The sequence below is a fragment of the Schistocerca serialis genome, chromosome 1 (assembly GCF_023864345.2).
Source record: "Schistocerca serialis cubense isolate TAMUIC-IGC-003099 chromosome 1, iqSchSeri2.2, whole genome shotgun sequence".
In the NCBI taxonomy this organism is placed as follows: domain Eukaryota; kingdom Metazoa; phylum Arthropoda; class Insecta; order Orthoptera; family Acrididae; genus Schistocerca; species Schistocerca serialis.
In genome coordinates this window covers 919,780,826-919,799,912 of record NC_064638.1, presented here as the reverse complement: position 1 = coordinate 919,799,912, position 19,087 = coordinate 919,780,826, and the positions used below count along the sequence as shown (strand labels likewise).

Sequence of the window (19,087 nt, the reverse complement as noted above, 5' to 3'; positions counted from 1 at the left end):
GCATTATGCTGCTGAAATGTAGGGTTTCGCAGGGATCGAATGAAGGGTAGAACCACGGGTCGTAACACATCTGAAATGTAACGTCCACTGTTCAAAGTGCCACCAATGCGAACAAGAGGTGACCGAGACGTGTAACCAATGGCACCCCATGCCATCACGCCGGGTGATACGCCAGTATGGCGATGACGAATACACGCTTCCAATGTGCGATCACCGCGATGTCGCCCAACACGAATGCATCCATCATGGTGCTGTAAACAGAACCTGGATTCATCCGAAAAAATGAAGTTTTGCCATTCGTGCACCCAGGTTCGTCGTCGAGTACATCATCGCAGGCACTCCTGTCTGTAATGCAGCGTCAAGGGTACCTGCAGCCATGGTCTCCGAGCTGATTGATAGTCAATGCTGCTGTAAACGTCGTCGAACTGTTCATGATGATGGTTGTTGTCTTGCAAACGTCCCTATCTGTTGACTCAGGGATCGAGACGTGGCTGCACGATCCGTTACAGCCATGCTGATAAGATGCCTGTCATCTGGACTGGTAGTGATACGAGGCCGTTGGGATCCAGCACGGCGCTGCGTATTACCCTCCTGAACCCACCCATTCGATATTCTGTTAATAGTCATTGGATCTCGACCAACGCGAGCAGCAATGTCGCGATACGATAAGCCGCAATCGCGATAGGCTACAGTCCGACCTCTATCAAAGTCGGAAACGTGATGGTACGCATTTCTCGTCCTTACACGAGGCATCAAAACAACGTTTCACCAGGCAACGCCGGTCAACTGCTGTTTGTGTATGAGAAATCGGTTGGAAACGTTCCTCATGTCAGCACGTTTTAGGTGTCGCCACCGGCGCCAACATTGTGTGAATGCTCTGAAAAGCTAACAATTTGCATATCACAGCATCTTCTTCATGTCGGTTAAATTTCGCGTCTGTAGCACGTCATCTTCATGGTGTAGCAAAGTAGTGTAGATGTCCCTTCAATAGAAAGCTGTAGGTCGTAACTTTATTTGGAGCTGTGTAATAATAATCATAAATACACTCCAGATGTTCTTCCAAAAATTTTGTTAAAATACTAACTGTATTGGACTACTTTTCTGGTGAAGATTCGTAGTGATGTGAACTGTTAGCTCCTCCTTGAAGTGTCCTATTTTTGCTACTGACACTAGCACTACAATCTTGAACACTACTAATCGCGTTATCGTCTACAAAGTCGATTTCTTCACCCACTTTCTAACTTCAGTTGAGCAGTCAAATGAATATTCGTCTTTCTGAATAATCAGACGCAGCGAAAAAATCATTGCGAAACTGTCATCATCCTTTTCTACACCGTTTTCCGTTGGATACCTCATTCTTAACTTAGATGCCACAATATTTAAGACGTTTCAGAGATTAATGGATTTATTTATTTTTGCTATATATGTATATGATACACGTATACTAAACACGGCAACTACTTGCTGAGATAGCAGATTGACTGGCGTATTAACCCACCCCTCCTCGAAGACTGTAAGCGCTGTTGAGTACAAACCGAGAGCAACACAAATGCACGATGTCACTAGCGCGGTTAGAAATGTGAGATGGATGTGTGTATAAATGTTTAAATACAAATTCTTGTGCGAGCCGAGAGACGTCTCTCGTCAGTAAATACTCGACTAGCTATACGCTAGTAGCGCACGTAAGAATGAAAAGCTGGTGAGATAGCTGTGGTCGTGTGGGCAGGTGGTGGTGCGTCCACGGGAGACGGGCCTGCACGTGTTGGAGGTGAGCTATCGCGTCCGTCGGGGCCCCGACCCACAGGAGCCGCTGCTGGCCATGCAGGACCAGCCGCTCAGCAAGATCACCTACTACTGCGAGGTCCCCACCATCAAGGTAAGCCCCTCCAGCCGCAGCTGCTCCACACACACACACACACACACACACACACACACACACACCCTAGTCTCAAGTCTAAAGACATCGTACTTACAAATTACGCGAGGGTGCAACAGTGTTCCAAAATAAGTGCGAGTCCTCGTATTTCCTTTCCGAATCGTGAACTCTAACATCTACATCTACATCCATACGCCGCAAGCCACCTGACGATGTGTGTCGGAGGGTACCTTGAGTACGTCTATCGGTTCTCCCTTCTATTCCAGTCTCGTATTGTTCGTGGAAAGAAGGATTGTCGGTATGTCTGTGTGTGGGCTCTAATCTCTCTGATTTTATCCTCATCGTCTCTTCGCGAGTTATACGTAGGAGGGAGCAATATACTGCCTGACTCCTCAGTGAAGATATATTCTCGAAACTATAACAAAAGCCCGTACCGAGCTACTGACCGTCTCTCTTGCAGAGTCTTCCACTGGAGTTTATCTACCATCTCCGTAACGCTTTTGCGATTGCTAAATGATCCTGTAATGAAGCGTGCTGCTCTCCGTTGTATCTTCTCTGTCTCTTCTATCAACCCTGTCTGGTACGGATCCCACACTGCTGAGCAGTATTCAAACAGTGGGTGAACAAGCGTACTGTAACCTACTTACTTTGTTTTCGGATTGCATTTCCTTAGAATTCTTCCAATGAATCTAAGTCTGGCATCTGCTTTACCGACGACCAACTTTATATGATCATTCCAAAAATGGTTCAAATGGCTCTGAGCACTATGGGACTCAACTGCTGTGGTCATCAGTCCCCTAGTACTTAGAACTACTGAAACGTAACTAACCTAAGGATATTACACACACCCATGCCCGCGGCAGAGTTCGAACCTGCGACCGTAGCAGCAGCGCGGTTCCGGACTGGAGCGCTTAGAACCGCACGGCCACCGCGGCCGGCATGATCATTCCATTTTAAATCACTCCTAATGCCTACTTCCAGATAATTTATGGAATTAACTGCCTCCAGTTGCTAACCTGCTATATTGTAGCTAAATGATAAGGGATCTTTCTTTCTGTGTATTCGCAGCAGGTTACACTTGTCTACATTGAGATTCAATTGCCATTCCCTGCACCATGCGTCAATTCGCTGCAGATCCTCCTGCATTTCAGTACAATTTTCCATTGTTACAACCTCTCGTTATACCACAGCATCATCCGCAAAAAGCCTCAGTGAACTTCCGATGTCATCCACAAGGTCATTTATGTATATTGTGAATAGCAACGGTCCTACGACACTCCCCTGCGGCACACCTGAAATCACTCTTACTTCGGAAGACTTCTCTCCATTGCGAATGACATGCTGTGTTCTGTTATCTAGGACCTCTACAAACCAATCACACAATTGGTCTGATAATCCATATGCTCTTACTTTGTTCATTAAACGACTGTGGGGAACTGTATCGAACGCCTTGCGGAAGTCACGAAACACGGCATCTACCTGGGAACCCGTGTTTATGACCCTCTGAGTCTCGTGGACGAACAGCGTTTCTGCTGACGGAAGCATTCGTGGTCAGAGTGAGTAACATACGGCCTATTAAGAAACAGTAAAGTAACATGAAGGTAAAAGCAACATTTCAGTCAACTGTATTTTTTGGTATGTACTGAACATTATATGATAAATGAACCCAAGGCATAATATTAAATAAAGAGTCTACTGTCACTACTATTTTAAACCAAACATCAAAAGGTACTCTTTTCGAGTGAGAGATCTTAAACACAAATACCCGGCGGGGTCGGGGATTTTCTCTGCCTCGTGATGACTGGGTGTTGTGTGATGTCCTTAGGTTAGTTAGGTTTAAGTAGTTCTAAGTTCTAGGGGACTGATGACCATAGATGTTAAGTCCCATAGTGCTCAGAGCCTTAAACACAAATAGAAATGAGATCGCAAGAGCTCACTCGGGGAAAAAAAAAAAACGAAATTTAATTGTGTATGTAGCTGTCACAAGAAACTCCGGCCTAATCCTTCTAGCGCACCAAGCTTGTATTTATAGATGGGCAACATACAAGTTTATTCAAAACGATGGTACCCAATTTATTACTCGATCACAATTATTATTGCTTCTGTAAGTGAGGGCGCTTAGGTCGGTTCATCGTGAATTTTTATCGTGATATTTCACGAGGGCACGCTGAACCACTTGATAGTATCCGCACAACTGTCTTAAAATCGTACCCAATGCGATGCACTTTCCTTAGTCGCCATTGCACTTGTTTATTGTAATGTCACCGCGTATTTCCGATAAGGGCCACGGGACGTCAAGTGCAATAGTATCGTTGTCGGGTAATAACTGATTCTTATTTCATGAAGGATACATTGTACGTGAACTGTCTACATGCCGACTAAAGGAGGAAGTTTCAAAGTGTTTTTTTTCTTATTTTTTAACACATTATAAATGTCCGCAATGTCCCCTTTTGCTCACATCAAATAATCTAAGCAGAAGCCAGACTCGTGCCATATGCGAATAAACATGTTTTCAGTTACACAGTTCACCGGAGCAGGTTGGCCAGAATTGATAATAGAGGTGGGACGTAAACAGCCTCTTTAACACAGACCCACATGGAAATGGAAATGAGCGTTTGGCGTCATTGGCCGGGAGGCCCCTTACGGGGCAGGTCCGGCCGCCTTGGTGCAGGTCTTATTACATTCGACGCCACATTGGGCGTCCTGCACGCCGGATGGGGATGAAATTATGATGAAGACAACACAACACCCAGTCCCTGAGCGGAGAAAGTATCCAACCCAGCCGGGAATCGAACCCGGGCCCCTTAGGACGGCAGTCCGTCACGCTGACCATTTTTTTTTTTTTTTCTTTTTGCTTTAGTTCGTTGCATCTGCTAGGGGCGGACGTCGTAAGACATCCATTTTAGTTCGTTGTTGATCTGTTAACTCAGTTTTTTTACTACAGAGAGCACTTTACCCTCTGACCGAACACGCTGAGCTACCGTGCCGGCTACCATTCAGCTATCGGGGCAGACACCCACATGGAGAAGTCACAGGATGTTAGATTAGGAGACCTCGGTGGCCAAAACTGTAGAGCCCGGGCTTTTTCCTTTGCAGAGACATCCACTTTGTTGAAACTGCTCAAACAGAAGGCTCACGCTTTTTATAGCTGCTGGTTCAATCTCGAAAAGGACATGAAATGCCCTCTGTACCGTAACTGGCGACTCACTTCTTGCAAACTTAAGAGTGCAGAAAACCTTCTGCTGCAACGTAGCGTTGCAACAGCCTTTTGGTCCAAGCGTTCTAGTGGTCGTTTGCACAGCTAGTGGTTGAAAAAACAACACTTTGCAGCTTTCTCTTCCCTTCAGTATGTTGACTGTTGCTGTCCTATTTATACTGACGAGCCAAAACATTACGACCAAAAAAATGGTTCAAATGGCTCTGAGCACTATGCGACTTAACTTCTGAGGTCATTAGTCGCCTAGAACTTAGAACTAATTAAACCTAACTAACCTAAGGACATCACACACATCCTGCCCGAGGCAGGATTCGAACCTGCGAACGTAGCGGTCGCTCGGTTCCAGACTGTAGCGCCTAGAACCGCAGGGCTACTGCACACTGTGAGGTTGTATGCTTGCTGGTGGTGCTGAGATCACGTGACACGGTAAGAGACGTATATGAGCGGAGCAGAGACGAATAAGGAATCATTTTAGCAACGATAAGTGACGCAAATGCGGAAATCTGCCGACTTAAGCGAGATTGTTGTGGGCCAGTGCCTGGGAGCGAGCAGCTCGGAAATGGCGAAGCTGTCCTCGTGCTACTGTCGTGAGCATCTATGGAAAGTGGTTGAAGAATGCTCAAACCACGAGTAGGCAACAAGAAATTGCACTTCCATACCTCGTCAAAAAAAAAAAAAAAAGTTGGAATCGTAGGCTTGCCACTCTCTAAAGTAGGATAGGCGTCGATCTGTGGCAGATCTGACGACAGACTACAGTGCTGTCGCAGGCACAAGTGTTTTGGCGCACACCGTCCAGCGTACAGTTCTGAAGGTGGTGTTCCGCAGTAGAGGACCTCTGCCTGTTCCCATTTTGACCCAACAACATCGTCAGTTATGATTACGGTGGGCACGGGACAATCGAGCGTGGACCGCGGATCTATGGAAGCGTGTCACCTGGTCGGATGAACATCGTTTATTGTTAAATCAGGTCGATGTTCGTGTCCAGACACGCCGTCATCCAGGCGAACGGCTGCTCGAAACATGCAGCGCGCCACGGACGCAGGCCGGTGGGAGTAGTATCATGCTACGGGGCTCATTCACTTGGGCTTCCATGGGAACTGCGTTAGTAATCGAAGGCACCGTGACGACTGCAGACAACGTGAACATTATTAGGGACCATCTGTAACCCCTCATATAAAACTTCTAAAACCTGAATATGGAACTTTCACTCTTACATGTATGTAAATGAATATACAGGGCGGTCCATTGATAGTGACCGGGCCGAATATCTCACGAAATAAGCATCAAACGAAAAAACTACAAAGAACGAAATTCGTCTAGCTTGAAGGGGGAAAACAGAGGTCGCTATGGTTGACCCGCTAGATGGCGCTGCCATAGGTCAAACGGATATCAACTACTTTTTTAAAAATAGAAACCGCCATTTTTTATTATACATTCGTGTAGTACGCAAAGAAATATGAATTTTTTAGTTGGACCACTTTTTTTGGCTTTGTGATAGATGGCGCTGTCATAGTCACAAATGTATAAGTACGTGGTATCACGTAACATTCCGCCAATGCGTACGGTATTTGCTTCGTGATACATTACCCGTGTTAAAATGGACTGTTTACCAATTGCGGAAGAGGCCGATATGGTGTTGATGTATTGCTATTGTGATCAAAATGCCCAACGGGCGTGTGCTATGTGTGCTGCTCGGTATCCTGGACGACATCATCCAAGTTCCGAACCGTTCGCCGGATAATTATGTTATTTAAGACAACAGGAAGTTTTCAGCCACATGTGAAACGTCAATCACGACCTGCGACAAATGATGATGCCCAAGTAGGTGTTTTAGCTGCTTTCGCGGCTAATCCGCACATCAATAGCATACAAATTGCGTGAGAATCGGGAATCTCGAAAACGTCGGTGTTGAGAATACTACATCAACATCGATTGCACCCGTACCATATTTCTATGCACCAGGAATTGCATGGCGACCACTTTGAACGTCGTGTACAGTTCTGCCACTGGGCACAAGAGAAACTACGGGACGATGACAGATTTTTTGCACGCGTTCTATTTAGCGACGAAGCGTCATTCACCAACAGCGGTAACGTAAACCGGCATAATATGCACTATTGGGCAACGGAAAACTCACGATGGCTGCGACAAGGGGAACATAAGCGACCTTGGCGGGTTAATGTATGGTGCGGCGTTATGGGAGGAGGGATAATTGGCCCACGTATTATCGATGGCAATCTAAATCGTGCAATGTGGGCTGATTTCCTACGTAATGCTATACCGATGTTACTACAAGATGTTTCACTGCATGACAGAATGGCGATGTACTTCCAACATGATGGATGTCCGGCACATAGCTCCCGTGCAGTTGAAGCGGTATTGAATAGCATATTTCATGACAGGTGGATTGGTCTTCGAAGCACCATACCATGGCCGGCACGTTCACCGGATCTGACGTCCCCGGATTTCTTTCTGTGGGGAAAGTTGAAGCATATTTGCTATCGTGATCCACCGACAACGCCTGACAACATGCGTCAGCGCATTGTTTCTGCATGTGCGAACCTTACGGACGGCAAACTACTCGCTGTTGAGAGGAATGTCGTTACACGTATTGCCAAATGCATTGAGGTTGACGGACATCATTTTGAGTATTTATTGCATTAATGTGGTATTTGTAGGTAATCACGCTGTAACAGCATGCGTTCTCAGAAATGATAAGTTCACAAAGGTACATGTATCACGTTGGAACAACCGAAATAAAATGTTCAAACGTACCTGCGTTCTGTATTTTAATTTAAAAAACCTACCTGTTACCAACTGTTCGTCTAAAATTGTCATCCGTATGTTTGTGACTATTACAGCGCCATCTGTCACAAAGCGAAAAAAATGGTCCTACTAAAACATTCATATTTCTTTACGTACTACACGAATATATAATAAAATGGGGGTTCGTATTTTAAAAAAACGCAGTTGATATCCGTTTGACCTATGGCAGCGCCATCTAGCGGGCCAACTATAGCGCCATCTGGTTTCCCCCTTCAAGCTAGACAAGTTTCGTTCTTTGTGGTTTTTTCGTTTGACGCTTATTTCGTGAGGTATTTGGCACGGTCACGACAATGGACCACACTGTATAACCGAAATACAGCTGACGGATTCTTCATTCGTGAGCAATATAAAGAGAACATATACTGGAGGCAGTCTAAGTATGAAAAATTAAGTACATTCAGACACAGAATTTCTTGAGCATCTTGCGAACTGTCGTCATACTGATGTTGACTTAGTGCGAACTAATCAGGTTTTAGGGGGAACATCCCGTTACATGCTGTGACATTAACGTTACGACACTGCGAATCCATTGTCAGTTGCTGCCGTAGGAGCTTGTGCTGAATCTGGACGGCTGTGATCTATGGAAATTTCGAAGTTGTATTCCTTCTGATAATGTTTCAGCGCGACCACTGATATATGTCCCTTTACAGATTTATCCAGTTTTATGTGATTTTTATTTGAATCACGTCGGGGCTTTAACCGTTGTAAAGAGACGAAATAGAATATACTTGCAGATCACACTGAAACTTCGTCACACAAAATTCTAAAACTAGTAGCCGTTTACAACTGTAGTTAATAAGAGCATGGAGACAGTCATTTAGCGTATGAATTTGCAAATACCTTCGTATGTGTGAATAAAATTGTGAATTATTCACTGTTGGTCGCATTCCCGGATAAGACACGAGGAGGGTTGGGCATCGGGTCAGAAATCCGACTCTGAAAACCTTTTTACCGTTACAGAAACACCGAGAAAAATTCAACGAGTCGTCGAACCTGACCTTTCTGGAACTGAACGTAAATCTACATCCCCGTATGGATATGACAGTCACTTGAAAAATCGAAGAAGGACGCGAATTGGAGTCTAGCTACCTATGGACGGAATTGAATGCTTAATGCAAAAAATATTATCCTTATTGGAGCTCGGAAAGTGCGATTCTTAAATCAAACTGGTCAGCTTGCGCAATTAATCCGTTAATTAGATCAGTATAAACTTTACGAAGTTCGTTAGACAGTAAGTGAGCAAATAGCGATAGAGATTTACTCAGGTACAATGATCAACATGTGCGTGGTGTTGGCTTAGTACTTAATCAAATAGCGGCTAAGACTCTGTCTGCAGAGAACCCTGTTAATGATCGAGCCACACTACACGCATTCATTCTGCTCATACTAGGACAACTATTGTGCAGATTAGTTGTGTGCTTCTGTGTTATGTCGAGTTGCGATTTTCAATTTATGCACTATATGTCGACGGCCGAACAAGCTGTCTTGTTCACGTGCGTGTTTCTCTGTTTGGTGTACTCGCTGCCTGGACTCCAACCGGACTGTGAATTAGTGTTGGTGTCGCGCCGCTCTTTATAGTCAAGTTCGATTCCTGACTCTCCCTATGTTCTATCGTGGCAAAAATTCCAATTTTCTGGGGCAGCATCACTACGAACCCTATCGAAATAAAGATTTCATAAAATCTAATAAACAGGGACGGAATTTCCAATTTAAACAATGCTCAGTCTACTAAAATCTCGCCGACTGTCACACCCTTTAGAGCAGGCAAGTATTGAAAAGATTTCACGTAATATCAGTGCGAGCTCTGAAAAACAAAAGAACGTCAAATGGCGTAGGGAGTGTCGGGAATCGAGCTCCGCTATAAATAGCGGCGCGAGACCAATAGCTCACAGTCTGGTTGGGAGTCCAGACTGCCAGTACATATAATAGCAAAACTCGCAGTACCTGATTGGGGTGATCGTTGAAACATTCTGCATGAAAAGGGAACAATTCAGCGGAACACTCGAAAGCACTCCATTAATCATTAATGCTGAGAAAACCTCAGAGCTCGCAACTATCGTGCAGATTTATGCACCAAAGGAATATTCAAATGATGAAGACAAAGGTGCTATTACAAGTAGTTGCACGAAGTTTTCGGTAAAATATTCGGTCATAATCTTACACTTCTTACGGATGATATGAATACGTTAGTTATCAATGACCATAATAGTTTTCAGCCTCTTGTTGGGCCCTCTGCGACAGCAGAACGCACGAATAATAATGACGAACGTTTCAGACCTTTCTGTATCGTTCGCAGACTTTCCATAGGCAATAGTTCCTTCCAAAATAAAATGATGCAGAAGAAGCCCGGGGGAATTCGCCTGACGGAAACGCTCTAAATTAATTTTGTTACGTTTCCGTAAATAGCCAATAGAATTCATCTTTGCGAGGTAATCGAAAAAGTCGTGCTGCCGATGTTGGGTCGGACCATCTTTGTTCAAGCGGAATTGAAAGTGTAAATATATGTGCTGAAGAGACAACTGAACGATGGAGAGGAACACAGAAAGAGCAATAGTTCCAAGGCCGAACTTGACATGACATTTCTCCCATACGTATTCTTGTCCTTACGTATAATTTCAAACAAAAATTTTACTCACCGCTATGTGATGGTTGTTTTCTTCCTCGTAGTCGGTTTTAATAGATAATAGATAACATATAGAAAGTTGTATTTATGGCTTATCGACTTCCGATTATAATACTACTACAGAATCTAAATCACACAAAACTTTGTAATCCTACCCGTTCTCAGAATAAAGCTACGGGAGAACTGTCACTGAAGCTACTAGCTTCACAGATCCAGCAACATGAGAGGTCTCTTATACCCCATTTTCCATAGATTCCAACCAATTTACCCAGTCGTTTTAAGCAACTCCAATCCCAATGTTGGCAATAACGATAATCAATAGTCAAGGTCAGGGAGATAAGAGAAGAGGAGATGGACAATAAGCATAGTCAGACTGTCAAGTCAAAGTCTGTTGTAGGGACGACAAAAAAGATTGGTTTGAATGGAAATGTAGAGAGGCTCCCTGAGAATTTTCAGGAACCCATAATTTTTGAAACGGCCTCGTTGTTGTTGTGGTCTATAATCCAGAGACTGGTTTGATGCAGCTCCCAGTGCTACTCTATCCTGTGCAAGCCTCTTCATCCCCGAGTACCTACATCCTTCTGAATCTGCTTAGCGTATTCATCTCTTGGTCTCCCTCTACGATTTTTACTTTCCATACTTCCCTCCAGTACTAAACTGGTGATCCCTTTATGCCTCAGAACGTGTCCTACCAACCTATCCCTTCTTCTAGTTAAGTTGTGCCACAAATTCCTCTTCTCCCCAATTCTATTCAATACCTCCTCATTAGTTACGAGATCAACCAATCATAAAGGATAAAAATAGCGAATTTCTGCTCACAAAAGATGAACAAGCTGCCCAATGGATTAGTACTTCAAAGAAATCTTAAGCAGCTCACCGCAATTAACGGTTATAACTCCGAAAATGAGACAAAAAAGTAAGAGACAATTATAAAAGTGGGGTGATATCACAGAAGCGGAAGTGTGCGCACCAAACACAGCACTGAAAGACAAAAAGGCAACTGGTTTGGATGAAATATCAACCAAAAATGTATCATATTTAATTTCTAACTTAACTGTAATTTATCACCTCATTAAATTTGGCAGTACATATTAGCAAACAATGTAAGTTCCAGATGGCTGGAGGGATAGCATCATTGTAAAACTACCGAAGAAAGGAAATCTAGCAGAATGTACAAATTAGGGAGGAATGACGCTTCTCCCGGTCCTAAGCAAAGTCTTTTGCCTTGTTCTTCTAAAAGCAAGCAGCTGATTTTCAACTACGAGAAGTGCAGGCAGGCTTTCGAAATGGGAAATCCGACTCTGAACAAATTTGTCCTGCTAAATGTAACAGATATCCCATGGAATTCAGTTGACCACTGCTCCTAAACTTCGTTCTTTTTAAAGATACTTTTTGCAATGTACGAATACACTGAGAATCATTGTGGAACGTTTCAAACGTCTATGGAATTACTGACCTCCCCACTGATGTTTTCAGAAACCTGTATGTAGACTCAAGCTGCTGAATAAAAACGGAAGATGGGAACGCCCCTTCTTTCGTATCGTGACAGGCGTCAGAAAGTATGCATTGTGTAACTACTCCTTTTCATATTAGTTAGATTTCATGATGAGAAAAACTATGGGTACCTCCAGCATGAGCATACGTTGATTTAGCAGTCGAGCAGGATTAATACATAGAAGCATTTACATTTGTTATTGGCTCAACAATACAGATATAAACTGAGGGCCAATTGGACTGGGCATGGACAAGACGCAGTAAATGCGTAAATAAGAGGGACTATTTCATCTGAACATTTGGCTGAATCAGTTTGACATACTGGCATGTGGAGCATATGACATGTCGGCGTGACCCGTTCTGTCATCCCTCATCATGTGTGCGACTGCATGTCGACAGCCAGAAGCTATCATCTTCGGTATCCTGTGTGTTTAACTCGTTCCTTCTTCCACGCTGGCTCCCTTCAGGTAGAGCGTAGTCCCAGCAGCCGACGTGGTGTCATAGTGCATTCACTCTCGGTGTCATTGTCTGCGGTGAATTTCTCGCATATGCAGGGTCAGCATACTTGGAAGATGAGGTCAGACAGGGAAGTGCAGCTGAATGCGTAAAGATTCGAGGTTCGGACCACAAGAAAGGGCCATTCGACATGGAATGGAAATGAGTATGTCAGAAAGTGACAATGGACACTGGAATAATTGCAGGGCCTGACTCAGTGTCTGAAGACTGAGTTGCCAATAGGTTGGTATGCCTCAACAACGCAAACTTTCTCCTCCTGCTGATATCTATCTTGAGTGTTCGCTGACCAACTGATCCAACTGACTATCCGGTTGCCAACTGTCCATGACCATCCTGCTAGGCAGTTTTTGTAACTGCCCCCAGCTCTCTTCTCCAGAACTTCGTATCGTCTTTGCCACTGGTGGAGTCAGCTTGCAACCCCATCCATTGAACAATCGACAATGCATAACCACACCTGGCTGTCTTCCAGAAGGATATGAAAATATGTGTTTTTGTGTTGGCCGGTGTGCAACCTGGGGAACCCTACATCACTCTCAGGTGTTCGTTGTGACACTTCCCAGCACTGACTTCTGGATCCCTAGTCAGTTGCACACTGCTAGGATTTGCTTCAAGTGTTTGTCTGCATTCCTCAGTTGTCAAGCAATCAGCGACTCAACAACGAACCCACTGGTTTATAACGAGAATGCTAGTGCACTGCTCGAGTTTCCCAGATCGTTCGTTACTAGGCAGCACCTATTTCGCTGTCTGTCAGGCTTTTATCGGGACAACTGTTTCCATGCAAAGCAAAAACATAGTTAAGTCTTTTGTGTCTAGCTTTTGGGAAAGTCTCACATATAGCTTGCAGCTTAAGTCTCCAGTCTTGTCCCCAGCACCTGGTGGCATCGTATTACAGAATTATTTAGTGAATATAATTGTTCAGTAATAGTTACAAGAACAGAAGGAATAATTGACAAGGCTGCATAGAATAATAATGTGATTTTGAGAAATCTGTGTCTTATCGATATAAAGATTTATTTAGAAGATCATATCCGACAAGAAGAGTTGAAAATTTTATGCAATGTGAATACTTCATTAATTCTTCTTATCAGTGATCCAGTTGTTGCTCATCTTGTAAGTTATTCTAAGTTACGTTAGTTACAATACAATGAGAAGAACGTAGGAACCACATAAATGAACCAGAAATTGAGTACCGTGGTATCAATGGATCATCGTGTTTAAAATAAGAAGATATGACGCAATATTGACCGAGTTTCCTGCACTGATATGCTGATGACTTTTGGTCATAACTTTTTAAATTGTTCTTACTCGTTGCACGTATGATCTCATACTCAAATCATGGTCTGTAGAAATTTTAGGAAACAGGAACTCCGTTAAATTTTTTCGTTGATGATTACAACAGGTCGCCGTTTGTGGCGATAGGATTTTCATTTTTCTATTACGATCGAGCTACTTGAAACCTGGATATTCTGTGTTCTCCAAATCAACACCGGTTTATACTTCTGTCAAATTAGTCGACCGTTCCTTCCTCCCATTAAAGGCATTCGGCGTACTCTTTCCATCTACCCGCTCTCCTCTTCGTTAGAGAGTGGAATCACGTTTTAACTCTTAATATTTAGGCTTTTGTTTTAAGTTCTCTCAAAGTTATTTTGGTTAATCTGTATGCTATATCTGCCCTTCCGAAAACCACTTCCTTTTCGATTTCCTCTTCTTTTTCCCACAGCCATTTTGCGTTCGGTTACTTGCACTTCTTATTAATTTAACGTCCAAGTGAATTGCTGTATTCCTTTCTTATCCTAAACATTTTTGTGCTTCTTTCTTTCGTCAATCAGCTGATACGTTCCTTTTGTTGTCCACAATGGCTTCGTATCTGTTTATTTCTCTGTTCATATTTTGTGATTATTTTTTCTATAGATTTCCATTCCTGCTATATTGAGCAATCTTCTGTGTTTGTCTGTAAGCAGTACCTACAGCCTAAGAGAACTTTAATTAGCAGTTGACGTTCGTGGAGCTCGTAACGTCTGCTCCGTTCTCTGCCATCGCCTACCATTGTGGTATGATATCGGAAGAGGATCAGTAACTGACCGAAACGGTAACAACAAAGTTAAAGGTTTTTTGTGGTCAAGACTGTTTATATTAATTTTTAAAAAAATTGAAACATTTATCATCACTCCTCAGTGCTTCAGTATCCCAAATCCTTGTACGTTGACCCTTTCCGAAAATTCTCTTAAATTAATACCCGAATCTTCAAATATACTCTCTCCCCTTGTGAATGTTAAACGGCGTATTTGCTATTCCTATCAGAATTTTATGGTAGAACACATTTCTTCTCTCTCATTCGTTCTGCTGACCCCTGTTTCCCTATTACTGCCTGCTATTCCTTTTATTACTACAGTGCTCCTGTACTCCACGATCATCGGATTTTCATTTTCTTTAGATACTCAGTTATTCTTTCAATTCCGTTCTATACTAGTATGGTTCTATTCTGATAAAATCGTTCTACCGTTGAATTGTTCGCAGTAACTTACTCTTTGAGCCACCTTCTTCTTTGAATCCTATTCCCGTTCTTTTACTTGCTGATGCTGTTCATAGTACCTTATGTTTATCCTACCACAAATCTTTCTTTTCTTTCCATTTCACTTCGTCGGTCCTTATGACATATAGTTTCAGACTTTGCACTTCCTTTTTCATATTTTCTATTTTCCCTACCACAACCTTACTTCTTATTACAAGCTTGTAACTTTTTGACCTAGAAAAGGCGATCGCATTTTAGAGCAAGGAAACGAGACAAATCGTTGATTGCAAATCATAACTAAAACACTATTTGATTTCAGAAATGTGATTTCCTCTAAAAATGCAAATTATCATGCGCCAGACATAACTGCACATCATTCCTCCACATCACAACACAAATGTTGCTGCAATACTGAAGCTTGTGGGTCACATTTTTATGTTTACAAAATATTTTGACCCGATGTATAGATACACAAACAAGAAACAATCACCGTGATTATTCACCTCGTAATGGGTCCTCTTCATTAGTCCCAAATAACTAGGACTCGAAGTACGTAGGTTAACTTACATTTACTACTGCAGTTGTGCTGTAATTTCGCGTTGATTACACGACTCTGATATGCAGTTAATAATGTAGAAGTCTGTTACGTGTAGTAAAGTTTTGACATTCTTAACTGACACTTAGCTCTGCATGCGTACGAAATAATTCAGTACGTTTGCTTCGGCAGTAGCGACAGAGGGATTATGTCTCTTACTGCAGCACATATTTTCAGTTTGCCCACAACACATCGTTATCACTGGTTAAACTACATTCAATTACAATTAGACGTGTCAAACGAGGAACTGCAGTCGTAAACCGTAAATCTGTTCCACGCTACTCTAAGGAAACAGAACTGTGTATAGGGTACACATATTCAGCGTATTGTACAATCTACAAGAATTTGTTTTGTTGCCATACGCCTCTAGTTATGACTGTCAGTGTACATTCTTTGTCAATAATTTTCCTGATTAGTGACGAAGAATAATAATCTTCCACAGAATATTTTTAGAATGCTTAAAATTATAAGAAATTCCGTTCGTTAATAGCACACGAAGTAAATTTTTTGTTGTTAATAACCATTTAGTGCTATATGTTTTGTCACATTTTTAAAAAATTAAAAATGTGGCAAGTTACCTAAAGATTAATATAGGGGTTTCGTTCTTCCAGTGATGATTTGTAAGGTTAACTACTTTAAATATCTAAAGAAAAGCAATGCACTTGAAACTCATGCTCTCGGCTGCTGTGGGACAATCAGCTCACCGGCACATGATTTATCGCATTTCCCGTATATGTGATGCTGAAGCTGAAATGGCCACTGTACATCGTAGCAGCCTACAGCCTCGTGACTGCGTTTTCAACAGGTAGTGGACATCCGTGCTGTGGACCCTGGGCCGCTCTACAGCAAAGCTTGTCTCTGGGACTTGCTCGGACTCGATGAGTAAGTGCTTCCCTTACTGAAATTAGATCACCGTGATTACGGTTCGTATTCTTTTTCGTTTGTTAGTACTTCCTCAATATATTTCATAAAATCGTAAGTCTTGTTAATCGTTGCATCAAAAAAGAATGTTCGTCATACGTGTGTAGTAGGACAATTCCGTCTGGCTATAGAGGATAAAGTCCTCTGTTAATTAGAATATACTAAAATACCGTGATGACTTTATGAAAACCAGAGAGCTATTGGCAGGCAAAGATTATAGCATCTGAAACAAAATATCAAGATTGTTAATATTTGCACCGTTTTTCCTCAGTTGCTGTTATTTGATTAATCATAATTGATATATAAATCATTAATTATGTAGTAAGAATCTGAAATAAAAAGGAATTGTGTAGCAAAGGAGATACGGAATGAATTTTCACTCTGCAGCGAAATGTGCACTCATTTGAAAGTTCCTGATGATTAAAACTTTGTACCGAATCGGAACTTGGGTCTTTGCCATTCGCAGACAAACGTTACTGAGGTATCCAGTCACGACTCACTATTCATCCTCACGGCTTCAGTTCCCCCAGTACCACTTCCTACCTTCCACACTTCTGAGAATTTCTCCGCATACCAATCAGAATCAGCACTTCTGGAAGAAAAGCGAAGGTCACAATTTCTAAAACCTGTCAGGCACACAGTTTCAACCTGCCAGGAAGTATAAAATCAGTGCTCTCTCCTCATTCTGGAAATAATAAATAATCCTCTTGTCTGTGGCTAAGACATTTCCTCTCAATATCCTGGTTTTCCAGGAGTGCACACAGTTTTAATCTGCCCGGAAGTTTCAAAGGAAAGACGATTGGGAGAGGAGGGGGAGAAGGAATACCAATCGAAAACCTGAGGATTAGAATAAATCATCATCTTTCGTTTCACCCTACTTCGAGACTATAAATTTTTAATGTTCTGTGCCTTTCTATTAGCCCAGTATTGATTCATTGTTTCTGATTCTGCTTTACTTTCTTCTTCAGAGATTTGGATTGTTCGTTTGGTTTTTATTTTGATTTGTACCCTCTCTTTCTTGTTTTTTTTTTCAGATGAGCATATTTTCTGTGATTTGGAGTTCTCTTAAGTCTTTTCCGTTTCCTTAAACAATTTGGGTGTTTTTTTTTTTTTTTTTTTTTTTTTTTTTTTTTTTTTTTGCGGAAGCAGTGAAAAATTTTTGGTTTGTTAATCTGTTCATTCTTAGGATGTGCCCATAAAAACCAGTTCTTCTTTTCCTCATTGTGTCTGAGAGCTTTCTGGTAGTTTGGTAAAGGGTTTCATTTTTGATGTGAATTAGTTTATTGTTGTGGAATCTGTGGCCAATGATTTTTCTTTGATCTTCAGCCTTTCAACTGGGCCATAGTTGGTAATGGACAACGTTTCAGAATAAATATTTAAATATCATTTTTTTAAAAACATTACAGCTAATATGGCCGATAAGTTGCGTTAGACGCTAAGCGAACATATCATCAACCCATGCACTGGCTACATCTGAGTGATAGTAGCGCACAGACTGTGCAATACCAAAACTCCCATGTTATTTAATTGAGCCTCTTGCCTTCGAGACTATACACATATTGGACTTCTCACAAGTCGCAAGTGCCTCAAACTGAATAAAATTGTAACAGCTCAGACCAACTAGGGTGGTGATTTACTCTGTGAATGACACAGGTCGTTGTTGAGTGGTTGGGATTGCACCAACGTAAAATGGACCACCATTCGGATTTCTAGGGTAGTTTTCATGAGGATGCCGTCATCAGGAAAAACAACTATAGTGTTCCAGAGATCGGAACGTGGAACGTTAGATTCCTCATTGGATTAGATAGATTAGAGAATTTAAAAAAGATTGATATATTAAAGTTGTATATAGTAAGAACTAGTGTTGTGCGGTGGCCGGAAGAATGTGACTTCGGGTCAGATGAGTACAGGGATATCAACACAAATCAAAGAGTAGTAATGTAGGAATACTGTAGGTATAACAATGAATAAATAAAAAAAGGAATGGTTCTAAGCTACTATGAACAGAACAGTGAATCTATTGTCACGCCAGGAGAGATACAAACACAACACCCACCAGAGTCAAACGTTTATGCGGCTACTAGCTCTGCAGATGTAACGTGACTGAAAAAAATTTTGATGGGGTTGGAAGAGAACTGAAAATAGTAGGAGTGGCCTGAGGGAAAAGAGTGAAGGCGACGCTTAGAATTTTGCACAGAGCGCTATTTAACCATTGCTTTCACCTGTCTCATTCTTTTTAATTGTGCTTTTCTTTCTTCTTAGAAACAGTTGCATTTGCAAAAGAGACCTGGGGACTCCAGAAGGCAAGACAGTGATTTCGGTACCAGATAATAAATCGCAAAACCGTTCCAAGGGCAGGTGTGGTCTATGACCATAATTTATAGATTATGAGCTACAAGTTAAAACTGAAGAAATTGCAAAAGTTAGAGAACTGAGGAGATGGGGCCTCAAGAAATTGAAAGAACGAGAGGTTAAGACTTTCCAAGGAAGAACTAGGCAACCATTGA

General features: G+C 42.2%; 1 protein-coding gene across 1 annotated transcript in view; it reads left to right on the top strand.

Annotated features, from left to right (window-relative positions):
- Positions 1–19,087, top strand: part of LOC126448207 (cilia- and flagella-associated protein 65) — a 170,905-nt gene that overhangs the window by 76,278 nt on the left and 75,540 nt on the right. Inside the window, exons 7-8 of the mRNA XM_050090995.1 lie at positions 1,727–1,876; positions 16,465–16,541. Coding sequence (XP_049946952.1) covers positions 1,727–1,876; positions 16,465–16,541 — 227 coding nt within the window. The remainder of the gene's footprint in view (positions 1–1,726; positions 1,877–16,464; positions 16,542–19,087) is intronic.